We start from the raw sequence: 19225 nt of genomic DNA on the forward strand, positions 1-19225 counted from the left end.
CTTTGCTCTGTTGGGGAAAAAAATATATGCATTGGTTCCTCCCCACTTGTCCCCACACTGTGACCCAGCGCGACCCACAGTTTGACAACCACTGTTTAAATGCAGTCTAGCTATGTTGTAGATCTCAGTGTGCATCCAATGTCACAATCCATAGTGCTTCAGTTCGAACCAGTGTTGAATGTATCACAATGGAAATATGGACAACAATAGAAATAAAACTCAGGGCTCCTTTTTGTTATTCCTGACTATTTCTCTTTGTGTATTATTTCATAATCCCTTTTGTGGTGTAAGTAGCGCTGTTGGTTTGAAGAATATGGAATTGACTAATAATATGAATGAATCAATCAAACAGCCACTTTTAAAACATTATTAGCATCATTTATCATTTTTAAGCAGCACAAGTGACTAAAATTGCAATGTATTGTATTCACACAAGCTTATAATGGTAGGTGATAAAAGTGAAGGGGTTGGAAATTTGTCAGTAATTTCTACTGAGGGCAGCTTCTGAGATTTAAACATTCACACATGGATTTCTGCATGTTGGTATCAATTATTACCAGTGTCAGTAATATTCACCAAGGGTGTCACTATCTTACTTTGCATATGAATAGGATTAAAAGTGCTGATCTGAGATTAGTTTATGTCTTCAAAATGAGCAGAATCTACTTGATACTTGATTTTTCAGATACTAAACTGAGAGAGTACACAGCAGTGTTACTGATAAAGATGTTAACTCAAAAAAAAAAAACATCTGACAACAAAGAATAAAAAGGCATATTTGAACAACAGATTGTCTCTTCCTCCGCTGATATTACTTTGAGCTTTCATGTCAATAATGATTTGTTTTTTCAATCAAGAGTCTCTTGTAATGCACAAAACACTCTGGCAAGTCGCCCAAGCTCCTCATAAAATGACATCTTTGATGTGATAGACAGTGGGGGATGTGTGGAAGCTTGTTTTGTCTAATAAACATAATGAAAAAGCAAACAAGTATCTTATTGATTTTACTTTCAATTTGTGAGTTAATATACAATCCCCAGCTGCTTTTTTTTTTCAATTGCAAACCCCCACATTTCTGGTGTACAGTTAGAGACTGAAGCCCATCCGTTAATGCATAGTTTGTGCTAGCTATCCTCTAGCCCTTCATCAATGGTCAGTTTTCCACCACAGAGCCACTCTTGGCTGAATATGTTTGGATGGTGGACTACCCTTAACTTACCAATGTCAGTGTTTCTGCTGTGCTGAGAATGGTCCACCACTCAAATAAGAGCTGGTCAACAGCAGCATTGTGGTCAAAAAACAATGACCAACGATGAGTAGAGAGGGGCTGATAAACTGTGTAGCAACATATGAGTCTGTAATTTTACAAAAAAATATAGTGGTATATAAGGTAGGTGGAGCTTATAAAGTGGCCAGTCGAAACTTGCAAGCGAACTCACCAGAACTGCAAAAAGGACACCAATACCTACCCTCCTGCAGCATGATTTGGAAAAAATAATGCATGTTTTCAAATTTCAGGAAAGCTAAGGTCCTCACTGTGTCCAGAGTTTTCTGTCCTATCAGCTTCTATATCACGAGACTACATTGCAAACCTCAGGCTCAACAAACCTCAGGGTGAACAACAGATAACAACGGATAAAAGGATCTTCACCCCTCTCAGCAAGCTCTAAAATAGAATAATAAAGCCTGACTCGAGACAGTCAGACAGTTTTAATTAAAAATCTCCAAAAAGGTAATCAAACCTTGTGAATCTTTCATCTCAGACTTTGATGGAAAGTGGGGCATCAGGTCTGGGCTATTTTCAGCTCTCTTACATCATCAACATGACTAAAGTGATTTGCATCTCTGATCCTTAGAGACACGCACATTAAGGCTGAAACTTTCAGTCACACTTCATTCTGATGCTTTAGAATAGCTTATGCACAAACTATCTTTTAGGTTTCAGTTCTGAGTTGAGGTTAATGTGGAATTCCACCAACAAAATGACTGAGGTGCTAACAAAGTCATTCAGAGTGGTCTGATGTGAGATGGTCCGTTATAAAGAAACTTACCGAGTCAGAATTGTTCACAGTGGTGGTGATGGGAACCAGATGTCTGAAGAGTTTAATGCCTCTAAAAGCTCTCTCACAGAGAGTTATCATAGAAAGTGGTTATGAATACACAGTGTGATGCCTGAGGCATTGTTTTACAATGGATATGGTCCAACACACACACACACACTCACACATATAAACTTCTTTCTACTATTTTTAAATCTACTATTTTGTATTTTCATCATTACATACAAAGACGTGTGGGTTCACTGGCTGTTTTGTTTAGCAGATAAAAATATTATCATTGTGTTATGACTATAGTAGACAAAGAAAGACCGAAGGACCCCTAGTTCCTATCACCTTAATTGTAAAGATATCTAAGATGCTAGGTTTCCTTATAATACTTCATTTCACATCAAACCACTCTCAATGACTTTGTTTACCTCTGAAATATGCAAAAAAAAAAGTTACAACCTTTTATTATAAATGTAGGGGATCAGAAAAGAAATATTTGGTGTCTGAAGCTTGCCTCCTTAGTTTTGTGCTGGAGCTTTGAGGGTAATATAACTAACAACTAATGAAAGCTAATGCCGTGCCAATTAGCTGTGCAAATTGTGTGCCTACATTATCGCACACTTGCATCAAATTGTGTTGAGCTGTTAAGTCATCTCAAATAGACTTGCTTATGTGGTTTTTGACACGGGGGTGGCTGGTGTAGCATGTATTAAGAGCCTTATTGTCAATATTTTATTTGATTATTGTTTAAAATAATCACATTATGAAATGAGACACTTTTTCAAAGAAATGATCAGTGTTTTATTCGTGGGATTTCCAGCAGTAGGGTGGAGCATGACAGGTAACAGGTAATAAGGAGAGCTGGAGGCAGCTTGTGCTGCATCAGAGGGGGCGCACCTGAGCTGAACTACGAGCTCTATTCCTGGGGCAAGGCTTAGCTTCATATTACTGAAACAGGTCTTGAAGAAGGTTGGAGGCGATATGAAATGCAATTATTATACATACTGACCAAGAGGCACTTGAACAGCCTGAGGGGGAAGGCGCAGGGCTCAAGCCTCCCCCTGGGGTCTCTCTGTGCAGGTGCCTGAGAAACTCCGTAAGTTTCAGAAATTGAATCTTATCCTATCCTTTTAATGGTTGGATTAGAGTGAGTGTAAGATATGTTTGGAAAAAAAAAAAAACACAAAGATGTCTGGTAGGTCAGTCGTCTTCTTAACATTTTTTTATTAAACATCAACTAGGAGACTCTTTCTTGTTTAACCAGTTTCAGGAGCTAAAATGAAGACATTTTGAGATTTCCCAGTCTACAGACAAAGACCAATAAACAGTTTCTCCTAACAGGCTAAGAGACTGACCGCTCTGTCCAAGACAAACCCCTTCAGACTGTGAACCTGACCAGATTTCAGCCTGTGAAGCACCAGGATGCTCCTAATCATCTCAGCTTTGGGCCCAAGCCTCTGGTTTGTGATTCTTTTCTTAAATCTTTTCTTATACTATCACTTCCAGACATAAATAGTACAGCACTCTCAGTGAGGGGGAACATGGTCAAATACTGTTATCAGCTCAACAGCTGCTGCCAGTAAAACATAGTGTATAATTTAAGTTGACTCAGCTTGGCCTGTCCTCATCATAAAAGTAGGGGAGTGTTGTAGCACAAGTGGTGGAAACGTGCTTGCCTAATTGGCCTAATCTAGTGTATGCACCACCCACAAAGACTTCATAGCTATGATTTGGGAGACAGGACAAGCTTTAAATCTAATCTTGCAGGGGATTGGTGGCTCATGAAAAGATGTTTCTTAAGGGCATGTTACACTTCGTAGGTTTGGTTCCGTTTAAATGAACTCTGTTTTGACAGGTGGGGGCATTTATCATCTCTTCATGAGCTCTGAATTGGTAATAATAAAATGTTTCAGGGTTAAAACATGATCAAGAGTTTTATTTGGGCCAGTAATAATGGTCCGAACCCAAATATAGCCCGGGATCTTTCTTGTTTCATCAAGATTTGACTCTGTCAAACCTGTCAAAATTTTGTCCGAACTTGACCCGACCTAAACAACATCATTAAGTTTTGAGTCTGAAACTGACACGTATCCATCAAAATTCTGTCTGAAACTGAAACCAGCCCATTATCATCCAAAGTGCCTCAAACATCACAATTCTATATTATATATAGATAGTGCTAGTTAAATGATCATGGAGTGCAATAACAGCCGTCACTAGATTATGAATAAATGAAATAAAAAATAATTTACAATAATAAAAAGAAGTAATCAACTCTTCAAAATTAAGTATAAAGTTAAGTTTAATGTTTCACAATATTCATCAAGCATAGCATTCAAGCACGATCCCAAATGTTTTGTGGTCTGGATAAGCTTTCCATAATACACTGTTCTCACAATGTGCACTACTGATATAGCATACTGTTAGCCTTCATCTGTTTAATCCTAAAGATCTATTTTTTTATGTACATTGTATAAAAATATTTTTGAGCAAATTATTTAAATATAAACAACTGCACCAAATTATACTCTCCTAAATCAATTCGCTGTTTAATTTGCCTTGCATCCATTTTCTCACAGACATGGGTCATGTGGACTCCAGCATGCCAGATTAAAAACTGTTTTAAAGTGTTGAAGAAGAACTTGAGAACTTGAATGCGATATTGATCTCAACTCGAGCCTGGCACACATTCGAGAAATGACACCCGAATCCGACCAAACCCATCACGAGTTGGACAACATGTATATCGCTGTTGTCGGAACAAAACGGTAAAAAAATCTCCAAAATAGTAACTTTACAGGAGAAGGAAAAAAACTACTTTACTTTTAATGCAAGTCAGACTTTTTTCCAAGTAATTTTGGGCTGTTTCTTTTGGTCCATTCATCATGAAATTTACACACAATGTAAAGAGCAACAAGCTGTAGCGAACACTGGCTGAAACTCTACCTCCAGCAGAGTGTTTACCCAAAAGTTAAGGGCCTTTTGGCTCCAGCAAGTCTGGGAGTGAGGCGTAAAGCTGTCGGCTTAATACCCCAACCCCAGACTCATTCAGATTTACGGCTGAATCAAGAGGCTGCACCCCTCTCCTTTGACCTGGAGAAAAACAGAACCCTTCACTGGAATGCAGCTGCACGGCTCTCCAAAATCCTGTGGACAAATTTATCCTTAGTAACAGAAAGTACATTTCTAAGGTACTTGTCCCCTCCAAACTACAACCATTCGTTATAACTCTTTTTAACTAAACTAGACATACCAAAACGGAATTTGTACGACTTTGGACGGCAAAATTCCAACTTTTTAAATTCCCTAGGGATCTCAAGCATGGACCCACAGCACCCCCAAGGGGTGAAAACGAGGACTACCACGCCACCACCTAAGGACTGTTACTCACAAAGGATCCCAGGAAAACTCATTGATATGCATGCTCGACTATCAACTTTATCTAATTTCACGAGTGATGATGCTTGTATTTGTATACTCAGTTACTTAAAGTGTATTCATCCTTCTTTGTCAGACGTTAGGAATGTGTGGGATAAATGTCTGAAGTTACCGAAATAACCAGTTAAAGTAGTGATTTTAGACCACTATGCACCTAGGTTTTCTTGTCACTTATTTTATTTAGCCTTCTATTTTACTCTTCTCATTTATTTGATGTAGTCATTTGAAGTAATGATTTTACTGTGTTGGAAGTTCCTGCAACGAAAAGACACCCAAGGATTATCTATAAAATTGTTTCTGCCTTTGCCATAGTTGTTCTCAGATAATGTGGGTACAAACTACACGTAGATACCTAAAACGTTAGATTTGCAGGTTATGGATTTTAGTAACCTAATTGATCTGAAAACTGTTTTGTTTAATAGAATTAAAACTTTTAAACCTAGAAGGAACAAAGGAAGGAGTTCCCTGGTAGGGCGCACAGAAAAACCCCCACCAATCAGGACCAAGAATTAGGAATAGCTAATTACCCGTTAGGTGAGAGAACCTATCAGCACTCTGGCACCACCTCCAAAGGGTAGGGCCTCCAGCTGAACAAAACCAGAGTGCACCGCAAAATTTGGGGAATTCCTGCGTTCGCAACAAGTTTCTAAGTTTGTGCCGGCCTAGGTCAGAAAGACAGGTCAGAAGTATTAGGACGCTAAATTATCAGATCTGAAACCTTTGTTTGTTTGCCTGTTCGTCTACACACCTTAAGTTTGAACCACCCTCAGAGAAGGAAGGTGGATATTTCTTGTCTGGCCCGAGAGGATATATCCATAACTTTCGATTCTGCTAAAGAGAGGTAGTAGGTTAAATTAGTATCACCAGCCTCAGAACCCTGATTGCAACCTGAACCTCGCCAGCGGAGTGGGAGCGGTTCTGACGCCACGGAGACCCAGCATCGCACCCAGAGCCACGCACTGATCTGTGAACAGATTGACCCTCGAAAGGCTGCCCAAGCTCCACCGTCAGACGGCCACGAGACGCCTCCGCCCAATCACTGACGGGAAGGCGCGTGCCCGCACGGAGATGCAGCATCCACGGCCAGCGAGGAGAGGAACCACCGCGTGAGCTCCAGCCTTCGATCGAGTCTGTCCTGAGACGACCCCGCCTGAAGTCAGCCCCCAACTCCCACATAAGCTGGAACCATCAATTTGCAGTCAGGGCCCTGACGCCAATTTATTTAATAAGAGAACTTTTATAGGTACATCCAGCCATATAGTTCTTCCCGTCCAGGCTTAGGTTAATTCTCTAGAGGCTCTCCCAAGCGGCTCCCCAAACCACACTGCCTCATACCATTTAGCCGTGAATCACTCTAACTTACTCGAGCTATTTTGTCTTTCATTACTATCACTTTGTTTGTTTGGTTTTCTTGTTTTATTTTCTATTGTTTATCATTGAATGTAGTCCAAAAGTAGTTTGATATTTAGCCAATAAATTCTCTTTTCTGAACCATCCTTGGTGCGAGCGTTTCTCTCTCTTGCCCTGGTCTGTAGACTTCAAATAAATCCGGGTTACCTCACACCCTCACATAAGGTTCTAGCAATAATAATATTAAAATTGCAAAACCCGTTACAAAGCATTTTCAAATTATGTCAAAAACTGAAAAACAACAAAAAATGGAGATACGAGGTTTTGTTCCAATAGCAGCAATATGTACATATTGCATCAGAAATGACAAAACCCTTTCCAAAGAACTTGAATTGAGATTCAAATGTTGTTAGAACCCTACAACTGCAACTCCTGCATAAACTCCTATCCTGTTTCTGAAAGCTGTAATCCTCTCTTACCACACTAATACTGAACGTACAGTCAGTGTCTCCTCCAGATGACTGATAAACTTTACCATCAGTCTAGTGCATCTCCAAGATCTTTCCTCTATATAATCCCACTGTCTCTCACTCAGTGTCTCCTACTCCTACATATCCAAACTGCACTATTCAGTGCAGCTCAGAGGAGAGCAGGTGTTCCTTTTGAGTCTTGGTTCTTTTCAGTGGTTCTTCCTCATGCCCTTAGGAAGCTTTTCCTCTTGAGGCTTGCGTCCTCTCAGTGGTTCTTCCACATGCCCTTAAGAAGCTCTTTGTTTTAAGGGTTGTTTTGTTCTCGGTGGTTCTTCTTCATGCCCTTAAGAAGCTTTTTCTCAAGTCTTGGTTCCTCTCAGTGGTTCCTCCTCATGCTATTAGAGAGTTTTTCCATTGGAGACTTGGTTTCTCTCAATGGTTCTTCCACATTCTCTTATGAAGCTCTTTGTTTTGAGTCTTGGTTCCTCTCTGTGGTTCTTCCTCATGCCTTAGGATGCTTTTCCTTTTGATTCTTGGTTCCCCTCGGTGGTTGTTCCTCCTGCCCTTAGGAAGCTTTTCCTTTTGAGTCTTGTTCCTCTCAGTGGTTCTTCCTCTTGCTCTTAGGAAGATTTCCTTTTGAGTCTTGGTTGCTTTCAGTGGTTCTTCCTCATGCCCTTAGAAAGCTGTTCCTCTGGAGTCTTAGTTCCTCTCAGTCCTTCTTCCTCATGCTTTTAGACAGTTTTTCCTTCTGATTCTTGTTAGTTCACTCATTTCTGGAGAGGCTCTGGGATAATATCTGCTGTAGAAAGCGCTGTACATATAAAATAGATGCAATTTATTTCCACATTAGGGGTGCTAAGAAGAATAGCTAGAGAATTGTAGAGATCAACTGCCAATCACTCGCCTGAACTTAAGGCTACATGCTCAGATGGGATACTTATTATTCCGGACAAGCAGACCATCAGTGTGAGCATGACCATTATTTGGCTACACCAAATACAACTTTGACATTTCATAAAATTTTATCAGAATTTTTCGAAGCAGAACTTTAATTTCCCTTTACTTATTGCGGTGAGATGCTTTCATCGTTCCTTCAATAGCACTCATTCATTTCTCTCCAATACCTTCCTATGAGCTGTGCAATTTAATGTTGGGGGTAGACAGCATTTTTCTGTATAAAAATTGAGGAAGAATTGCTGGTGTGCCCTTTCTCCAGCAGAAAATGGCAGTTGCAGGGGACCCGCGGGATTGGCTGGGGTGAAGCGGGGGCAGGAATCAAAGCACACTGTCAGAGTCTCTCTCACACTGAAAACATTCACTCCGGCAGATCAGTCAAGCATGGAGACTTCCCTTACCCACAGTAAATGGGATACCACACCCCGGTCCAGATCACACAAAAAAAGAAGAAAAAAGAAGTTTTTCACTAAGAAGCACCAAAAAAAAAAAAAGAACAGCAGAAGTGACTGAAGTATGGACTTCAGTGACTAGCATTGGAAGTAGAGAGTGAATTGGTTGTACAAAGATGAGATGTTAACTTTGATTAGCACTAAACGTGGATTATCCATATGTTTCTTCCTGAAAGGAGAAAAAAAGAACAGTAGAAGTGACTGAGGTGTGGACTTCAGTGGCTCATATTGACTAGCACTGAAACTGGAGAGCAGGCCGCTCATGGACAAAATGTTAACTATGATTAGCAATTATAATGGATCGCTTAATGTGGAGAATACACTTTCAGTTGCTCTCTGAAATGGAGAACAAAAGAACAGTAAAATTGACTGAGCTCAAAGACTTTGTTGACTAGCATTAAAATCATGTTGTACATGGATGAGATTCTAAATTAGATTAGCGATTATAAAGGATCATTTGTAAGTTCCTCACTGAAAGAGGGTAAAAAACAGCAAAAATAACTGAAGAATGGATGCCAGTGACTAAAACTTGATAATAGTGATAAATGTATATTATTTAGTTATATTGTTATCATTTAGTAATAAATGCATATTATCTATATGTTTCTCACTCAAAGGGGGAAAAAGAATAGAAGAGCTGTGTCCCAATGCAGGGCTGCATCTTTCGGAGGCTACATTTGAAGGCCGGCTGTGTCACAGCGGTGCCATCAAGCTGTCCCATTTCGAAGGCTCCTTCATATATGGCCGGGAAATGTGTCCTTCTTTTCCATGGCAATGAAAGATCCAATGGGTGGATCCTTCACCAGTCAACATATACCAAAGTTCACTGCACGCCAGCAAGGATTCGAGAATATGGCGTCAGCAGAGGAGAAAGGTCTACACAGCCTTCGAAGGGCATGTATTCGTAGACTGTGTCTTTTGAAAGATGCAGCCCCTGAATTGGGACACAGCTATGGGCTTAAATAACTAGCATTTAAATGGGATAGTGATTGGATAGTGCATGGATGAAATGTTAATTCTGATTAGCGATTATTATGGAGTGCCTAATATGTATAATCCATTTCCAGTGGATCTCTGTGAGGCGATGATCATGGATCACTTGTGGTTCATCAGTTCAACTTAGAAATATTTCCTCATGTGGTAACAAGCAATTTAACTGGTTTCATTCAACTCCAACAAGTAATTTGAACACAAGCAATGTTTGAACACTGAGCAATTTTTTACATCAGTTTGAAGCTCAAAAACACTTCAAACCATCTTCCGTCCCATTCCTTCTACTTTTCTTACAGTGCAGCAAAATTGACTGGATGTTAGTGACTAGCACCGAAAGTGGAGAATGAGTCAGCGCAGATGGGATGCTAATTTTGATTAGCTATTAATGTGATTACTTAATGTTGACAATCCATTTGCACTTGCTCTCTAAAAACTCAAGGTATTAGAGTCAGTAAATCTGAATGAACTCAGAGCTGTTGTTGACTTGCATTGAAAGCAGGTTATGCATGGGTGAGATGCTAACTGTGATTAGCGATTAATGTGGAAAATCCAGGAAAAAGAAAAAAAGGTTTCTCACTGAAAGAGGTTTAAAAAAAGAACAGCACTGACTAGCACTGAAAGTAGAGAGTGAATTGGTTGTACAATGACAAAATGCTAATTTGGTTAGTGATTAATGTGGCTCATCTGTACATTGACTGAGAAGGGTAAAAAATGAACAGCAGAAGTGGCTGAAGCATGGAGCCTAGGTGACTAACACTGAAATCAGAGATTGAGTTGGTTGTGCACGGACGAGATGATAAGCTTGATTGGCGATTAATGTGGGATCATCCGTAATTCGGTCTAGGGGTGTTACACAAGAAACCACCTGGGGACAAGCCCACTCAAAGCAGGCACTAAGGCAGGCAAGCTGTCTCATATGTCGATGATTCATGGTTTGTTTAATGTGGAACATGGCAGCGGCAGATCCTTTCCGGCAGATGACAAGTAAAGCGAGTCTACTTTAAGATACATTTTCCAAGGAATGTTTTTTCCACTCCTGAGCCTGCCACACTGGCATGCAGATATAATTAAAGGAAGTGTAGGCCGGCCTAGCTATGGGTCGTAGGCTTGACAAAAGGCTTTGTGGCGCTAAGCGCTGGAAGATTATTGTAGCAAATTGGATTTTGTGAATAGCTAAAGAATGCGGCACATATCAGTATTCATTAGATGACGGCCTGTCAAGGACTGTAATGCTGCTGGATTCATGAGCGTTGCAAAACACGAGTGCCAAGAAAGGTAGACTGATGGTCAAGGACTTTCTTAAACATTCAGTTTTAAAGGAAAAGCTCAGTAAAAGAAACAAATGTTGCTAACAACAAATAAAAATGAATAGGCGCCAGTTAACATTATTCAAATGACATCATGCCAATTACCATGTTTGGTCAAGCTATTTCTTAGAATTTTTGCATTTGCAACATTGGCCATTCTTTTAAATCCCTACAGTTTACAGCTTCCTAACACACAAACCAACCAGACAAAAAAAGAGTCCATATCAGCTCACCTCACATTTTTCACTGCAGTGACAAGGCACCTATAAAGATGTTAATAGCTAGCAAACATCCTGCTGTTTCACTAAATGGATCAGAACCTTCACGACTGTGCATTTGAAAGTAATCAGCCTTAAAATGGCATGTTTCATGAGATTAGTGTGGGATGGTACTGCTGAGAGCCATCATGCAACTTTCTGGACTGTGACAGCATCTGATCTACCTGGGTAGCTTTGCTTTTCTTTGCTCGAGGAGAAAGAAAGAAAGGAAGATAGAAAGAAAGAAACAAAGAAATAAGGAAAAAAGAAGTTCGCACACAACTTCAGGCCAAAACAGAGGGACTCGACACTCCAGCTCCATTATTCAGAGGCTGGAATTCCTAAAGCTAACTTCAGAAACACACCTGGCTGGCTTTGCCTAGGGAAGCACAAGGGGCACCCATGCCCATCTTAATCCAAAGTGAAGTGTTTAAGACTCGCAGGACACTCAGAGCAATGCGGCAGATTACCCTGTTATAGTCACCCTCCCTTTCACAGCTGTAGATGTCACTCTTAATATGATGGATAGACTCCACATCTTTGCTCTTGCCTTAGAGACTCTTTGGCTGTGATGTTATCTACAGTTTGATAAAGAAAATCCATGCCCATGAAAGTCACTGTACTAGATTTGTCAAAATAACACATTGTTCAGGTGCTGCATGTTGTTGATGCTTTGCAGTTTCAATTACTCTCTTAAGTAAAGTCTTTGGAGGGATGCCATAGAATAACTACTTTTAGTCCCCTAGAACTCTTCAATGAATGGTTCCTTAAATGGAAGAACAAAAGCGTGTGTGAAGAATCATTTTAAAGCTTGAAGAACCTCTACTTTATTTGTTTATCTATCATTGGCTATGTTTACATGCAAAGATTTTTGCCAATCCGATTGAATACAATCCGATTACAGATTCAGACTGAGGTGTTTATATGCACACTCTATTCAACGATTTGATGGAAAATCTTCGTTTACATGCTCACTACAAGTAATCCGATGCAAAATGACGCGCATGCGTGGAGTAGCGTTTAGAGTAAACGTTACCATGACAGCGAACATCACGTGAGGTCCAGTCCGCGTGATATGAGTTTCCAGTTGGCGCGCTTGTGTTTTAATTGCTTTAAAATGATGTCAGACTAAGGAAAACGTGCTTCACATGTGCTTATAAAGGAAGCGGCGAGAGGAAGACGTCGTGTTTTGAGACACATAAGCTGGAAGTCCGTCCCACCGCCGTCTTTTAAAGATCAGAGCATAAACTTCGTCTCCTCTGCAGACCCGTTTCTGCTCCGCCATGCTGAACGGTATAAACTTTCACCATGACGCGACGCACATGCGCAGAACATACTTACACGTTCCGATTGGAATGTAATCGGATTCAGGCGTTTACACGGCTATTATTCTTCTATTTAACGGATTATTTAGAAGTTTACCCACCTCGTTCAATCGGATAGAAATTGTATTCCGAATGGCCTCAATCGGACTAGTCTATTCCGATTGAGGTGTTTACATGGACGTGTTCTATTCCGATTGAGCTATTAGTCGGATTATTAACGGATTATCAGGCTGCATGTAAACGTGGCTATTGTGACATTAATGTTAATTTCCACTAAGACATGTATGGTAAGTTCTATGGTAGCACAAAGCTAGCGGTGGTGTACATTCATTTTCCAACACTAGGTTTAATAAGACATTAACATAGACTTTGCTTTGTATGTTGCAGCTTTACAACGAAGCCTTCACTAAATAGTGCAGCTTAAAACTAACTCTTATGGAAGGAGTCTTTTCTAAGCAAGTCATGGCGAGGGAAGTTAAGGTAATTCAGTGTACTTTATAAAAACAAAAGCAAAAGGAAAATCAAAAGAAAAAAAAAGACAAAGCGCTAAAAATACAAAGTTCAATAGCTTAAGCAAGATAAAAAAAAACATAAAAAGGAAAATAAAGACAAAAAAATTAAGTGTTGTTAAAGTGCAGTACTCTTTCAATGACACCCATGACAACACACCGTGAAGAGGCGCACACATTCTGGCAATGGAAGTAAAAGATTCTGTCACTGACCTGAGTTGAACCCTTTGTGAAGCCAATAACTGTAAAAAACTGAATATGACACCCAGTTATTCTGCCTGTCAACTGTGAATTACGCAAGTTATATATATTATTGGTCTGTATCTCTCTCTCTCTAACTGTCCTACACACTATATATTCTCTCTAACTCTACGTTATTTTGCCCTCTCCAGAAAAAGCAGATAAAAGGATAACAAGCGAACCAGCTCCAACTGTAATAAGAGAGTTCAGATAAGTTCAAACTACTACTGAGTCACAGTGCAGACCATTGGCACTTCTGTTACCAAAATATGGGCAGATCTTTCTGGTGATGTTTCTATAGCGCCCCCTTGTGTAGAGCTTTAGGCACAGGCGTTATAGTCAGATGTGATTTAACATATTACCATTTAACCTACTTAATGATAACTCACACCACTTACACTGTATAAATTTGTCATCATTATGTTTAAAATATTTCCATACATTGCTCCACTTAAAGCAAACTTTGGCCATTTTGCTAAACATGAGATCAATGATTCTACATTACATACTTTCTTACAAGATTAAAAGAAAATACATTATTCTAAACTACACATAACTTGTTGGAATCCCTGCTTAACTCCAGCAAAATGGATGTACACACAATTATGTCACTTGATGTAATATTGTGACATAACGTAATGTAACTTAGCATAATGTAATATAATCACTTGCATATTTCAGTGCACTTTTCCTGTTCGCCTTGTGTTAAGTTAAAGCCAGCTTGTTGAAATTGCTTTTCATTTGTCTTTTTTAAGTTGTTTTATATCCAAACTAATTGGAAAGTAATTATGTTACTTCAATATAGAGGTTTCAAGAAAACATATTTAAACAATCAATCAAAAATCAATAATCATTTTTAAGGTAACCTTCCTATCCCTGTTAGCAACGCCTTAATGTGTTAAATTCAGGGTGTTAGAAGAGACTAATCTCTACACTGTGGCTGGAAGGAACCCAGTATTAGTATATACTAATTAAGGGATTTTCCTAGAACTGTATGTCCAAGCTGAGAATCTTAGGAACCCTTATTTTGTGTGATGTGCTGAGAGATTTTGACAATCATAAAAGTTACTGTGTTAGATTTGCTGAAATAATATATTTTTAGTTCCTACAATTTCCTACAGTTTTCAGTGTAAATGTAAAAAAGCTCTGAGTAGCCAATAAACGAAACTTCTGGGAGTCAAATACAGTATGTGTGTCTGAGGATAGCACAGTTAAACCATGGATGGTGACCTATATGCTGCTTGGCTGCATGAATCTACTCTCTGCAAGAGTTGGACTGAGAGAAGGAGTATAAATAGGTTGTGCACACAATTTCACATCCTTTCTCTATCTCTTCTTCCTCACTCTCTCTCTCACTCGCTTCTAGCCCTATCTTTCTTATTAGCCTGTGGCTAGAGCTTATAGCCCCTGGGGGCACAGCAGCAAAAATGCTAGCGAATGATTGGAATCTTACCTCAGAAAACTTGTTCCACAAGTCATCCCTTGCCGCATTCCCATACATGTGTGTCATTAAGTAATCCTGGGGAAAAAAATGAGAAAAGCTGGTGAGTTTTTTTTGTGTCTTAATTCAGCGGTGGACAGATAAGTAAGGCAGATTTAACGGACTGGACTGGAGAACAACCCAGTCGATTGCATTGCTAATCCTGCCAATTTACAATCAGCGCAACTGTGTGCAAATTGGAACCAGCTGTTTGGGTGTGATTGGCTGTCAGTTCAAGAAGGACAATAAGAAGGCCAATTAGAGGCTCATTATGTTGCTTGGTTCTTGTGTCACGTCTTAGTTTTGCACACAACGAGTGAGGCAATGTCCTTTCACTGTCTCAGTGTGTGGCAAAGAATGGAGGAAGTTAATCTAAATGAAACTGAACTTTCACAGAGACTGAATGAAAAATTATTGGCAAAGAAATTTTCTGAATAAACAGAGGAAATACTGTCTGTGAAAGAGCTGGTGTCAGAGTTTTGTCACAAAACATGGATAAGATATACTATATGGTGTGTCAGTCTCCATAGACAAACACTGGCAGTAGGACTACTGAAAGAGCTCAGTGATTTTTAATGTGGCACTGTCATGGAATGCTACCTTTGCCACAAGTCAGTTCATAAATATACTGCCCTGCTAGAATTACCCTGAGCAACTGCAAGTGCCATTATTGTGAAACAGAAGTTTCTAGGAGCAACAGCAGCTCAGCTGTGAAATGGTGGACCATGCAATTTCACACAGCAAGGCCACCAAGTGTTAAACATGTAGCATGTAAAAATCACCTGTCCACTCCTGCATCACTCACTACAGAGTTCCAAACTGCCTCCGGAAGCAAAATCAGCACAACAACTGTGTGTCAGGAGCTTTACGAAATAGATTTCCATGCTGAGTATCTGCACACAAGCCTAAGATCACTATATGCAATGCCAAGCGTTCGGCTCAAGTGGTGTAAAGAACGCTGCCACTGGACTCTGCAGTGGTGGAAATGTGTTGTTTTGAGTGATGAATACTTCACTATCTGGCAGTCTGAGGAACGAGTCTGGGTTTGGTGGATGCCTTGAGGACTCTACTGTTGGCACTGTGTAGGTATGTAAAGTTTCGTAGAGGAGGGATAACGGTCTGGGGCTGGAGTTTGGTCTTGGCCTCTTAGTTGCAGTGAAAGATAATGTCAATGTTATAGGATACAAAGATATTTTAGACAATTATATACTCTCAACTTTGTGGCAATATTTTGAGAAAGGCCTTTCCTGTTCCAGCATGACTGTGCTCCTGTGCCCTAAGTGTCTTTGAGTTGCACTAGGCAAAAGAAAAATGATAACTGTTGCCTTTACTACTTGAATCCATTTCCTCTTCATCTTTTTTTGGCAAGTATTCAATAAAGAATTGCACTTTAATGAAAGTTTCAGTGTGCTAAAAATCTCATTCACTGTTTTCCTCCATAAAAAATATCTCAGTGAGAGAAGAATAGCAGCACGCCAATCTAACACTCACTCACATCAGCAACTCATTTTTGCGTTTATAAAAGAAGTAAAACCAGTGCTGGTGGTTCAGATCACGAATCTCAGCACATAATATTCATGCATACAAAATAAAATGAAAAAAAGGGAAAATTTTACTTGTCAATTTCATGGCTTTTATCAAAAATTATCTATATATTCATAAGTGGTTCTAGCCTCAACGAAAATACATTTAAAGAGTCTGCAAAAGGGGAAAGATCTTTGTTGTGAAGAATGGAAGACATTCTTTAAAATAAAGCTAGCAAAAAGGCTTCAGAGTGATGCTATAGAAGAACCACTTTTGGCTTCCTGAAGACCCCTTGAAAGAATGGTTCTTTAAAGAGCCAATTTGTACAATAAATGAGATGTGCAAGCATGAAGAACCTTTATAATGTTAAGAATCTCCACATAATGTAAAGGTTCTACACCAATTAAAGTTTTGTTTTTTTTTTCCTAGAACTATACATCCAAACTTAGGACCCTTTATTCTTAAGAGTGTGAGTTTAAATAAAACCAAATTTTCACAGTGTTGAAAAGTTTCTAAAGAATACTTAATGAAAACACAGTTGAGCTACAGGGAGAATTTTGTTTTGGAAAGATGGATGACATAAATGTAAATTAAACCAGATTCACAGTGTGTGAATGGAAAATAGTTGGAAAAGAACCTACGTTTGAAAAGTAGTAAAACAATGTAGTTGAAAAGTCAGCAAAAAAGAAAGACAGATCAAACTAAACCATCAAGAAAAACAATTTATTGAGTTTCTCAAGAAAAATACAGTTGAACAGTTTACCAAAGTGTTGGAGGAAGAGCTGTAGTGAAAGATAGGTGAGAGAGACTTTCACAAAGTTTGAGTGGAAAATTGTTGAGAAAAATAAAAATTATTTCTAAAGAGAAAAATTGGAGAAAATACAGTTGAACAGTCTACAAAAGGGCTGGAGGAAGGATTCTGTTTTGAAGGACGGATGAGAAAAATCTCAATGAAACTAAAGTCTTTTAATGTTTAAATGGAACATTCTTGGTAAAGAAACTCAAATGAATGTTTTTTTCTGAAAACTTGGAGGAAATGCAGTTGAAGAGTCTGCAAATGAGCAGGAGGAAGAGTTGTGGACCCTGAAACCCAGAAAAGTAAACATTCAATCTTCAACTCAAAGCCTTTCTGTGAATTGGAAATAATGAGTTCCCAGTAGCCATCTGTGCGGAACCACCATCAGCCAAAAACGATCGAGAGCCTCCACTTCAAACACAAGAAATTTATCTGAAACATTGTTTTCATGTCTTTAAACATCCTGTAGATTTAAGGCAACAACACCCAGGAGGCCTTCACTTCACTGACAGCACACTTAACACATTAGACATGAAAAGAGCTCTTGATAAATATTACAAAGAGAAAATATTTAACCTTAAAGAGTCTAGAGGTATTATCAATGTTTTGATGCCCTATTACAATGTAATAATTACATAATTACATGTTAATTACATTGTTAGTTACGAAATGAATTACTTTTGCATCCACTTAGTGTATTTATAGATTTGACAGATTTTTATGTTTGTCCTGGTGCCAAAAAAGTCAAAAATGTTTCCTCTTTTTGCATTACAGCAATAACTTTTCATCAAATTCATATCATAATAAAACATCTCGTCTTTCACTTACAAACACAAGCATGGCACACAATGAAAGGTTAGAGTCTGCACTTTTGTCACAATTTGTACACTTGTTCCAATGCGATGTGAGTGAGAAATAAGTCATATAAACTCAATGCATGCGTTTGACATCACCAGCCTCCACTGTGACTTCCAATGGTTTATACTGTCCCACTTCTGATCTGCAGAGCCAACAAATGAGGTGCATGCAGAACAATTCTAATCTCAGCTCATCTGATAACATGATCAAAAACACCATAATAGCTCTCGCTCTCACACACCCACACACATAAACACACAGACGGAGTTCCTCGATAGCTCTCCAGTGACCGTAAGCGATAAACACGTCAGCTCTAATCCGTTCCTAAAGAAAACACCCCCATGTTTCCCTTCTTCATTGGGTAACTAAACCCCCTTCCTGTTCAAATGCAAATCAGACCACCATGAATACCACCCTGACTATTAGCTGATCTACAGTGCTCATCAAAAGTTTGGTGACACTCGTTGGAATGTTTCATTTCATTACTGGTTTTCCACAACTTATCAAATTAGAAACTAATTAGGTTTATTTATAGAAAACAATATCACAAGTGCAGATAATAGTAATAGTATTAGTGACAGTGCTAGCTTGGAGACAAAGCCAAAGGCCATACATTGTTCACCCTTGGTGTGATGTCAGCACTCCTTAGTGCTCAAACCTTTTAGGTGTTTAAACCACCTTTGGGTCAAAAATGTTTCAATACGTGCTTTTAAGTACAGTTTAGAAAAGAGAACTGTCAATTCATTACTTAAGCAAAACCTACACTCTCAAAAATTGCAACTAGACTATCACTGGGATGGTAACCCTAACATCACTGGGGTGGTACCGTCAAGCCTTCAGCCTTTAGTTTGGGGACCATCATTTTGCAGTTGTATTTTTTAAGCCATATTTTTTGATAAACATGTCTTGACTCCAAGCTTTTTATTTTATTCTTCTTTTTAAAAACACTATGAAAAGGTAAAAATATGCCCTTTTACCTGGAAGTCTACCTTTACAACTCATTTACCATAGCCAATTGGACATTCAGCATCATGTTGTGCCTTGAGGGTACATTTAAATTGTTTTTTCTGACACTGTTCTTGTCATACCATGGAAGATACTTGCATGAACATGATGATAAGTGGTGAAGATAAGTATTCCCACATAATTGCTTTATGATTGCAGGTATTTTTCTTACAGGATAGAAAAATAAAAGAAGGCAAGGTGTCTTTTTTGATGGACAGT

The 19225-nt window shown here is 39.0% G+C and overlaps 1 protein-coding gene across 1 annotated transcript in view; it reads right to left on the minus strand.

Moving 5' to 3' along the window:
* Window positions 1-19225, minus strand: part of LOC118812328 (thyrotropin-releasing hormone-degrading ectoenzyme-like) — a 357198-nt gene that overhangs the window by 113141 nt on the left and 224832 nt on the right. Inside the window, exon 9 of the mRNA XM_036577232.1 lies at window positions 14797-14862. Coding sequence (XP_036433125.1) covers window positions 14797-14862 — 66 coding nt within the window. The remainder of the gene's footprint in view (window positions 1-14796; window positions 14863-19225) is intronic.

This window comes from Colossoma macropomum, unplaced genomic scaffold (genome assembly GCF_904425465.1).
Source record: "Colossoma macropomum unplaced genomic scaffold, Colossoma_macropomum, whole genome shotgun sequence".
Lineage (NCBI taxonomy): Eukaryota > Metazoa > Chordata > Actinopteri > Characiformes > Serrasalmidae > Colossoma > Colossoma macropomum.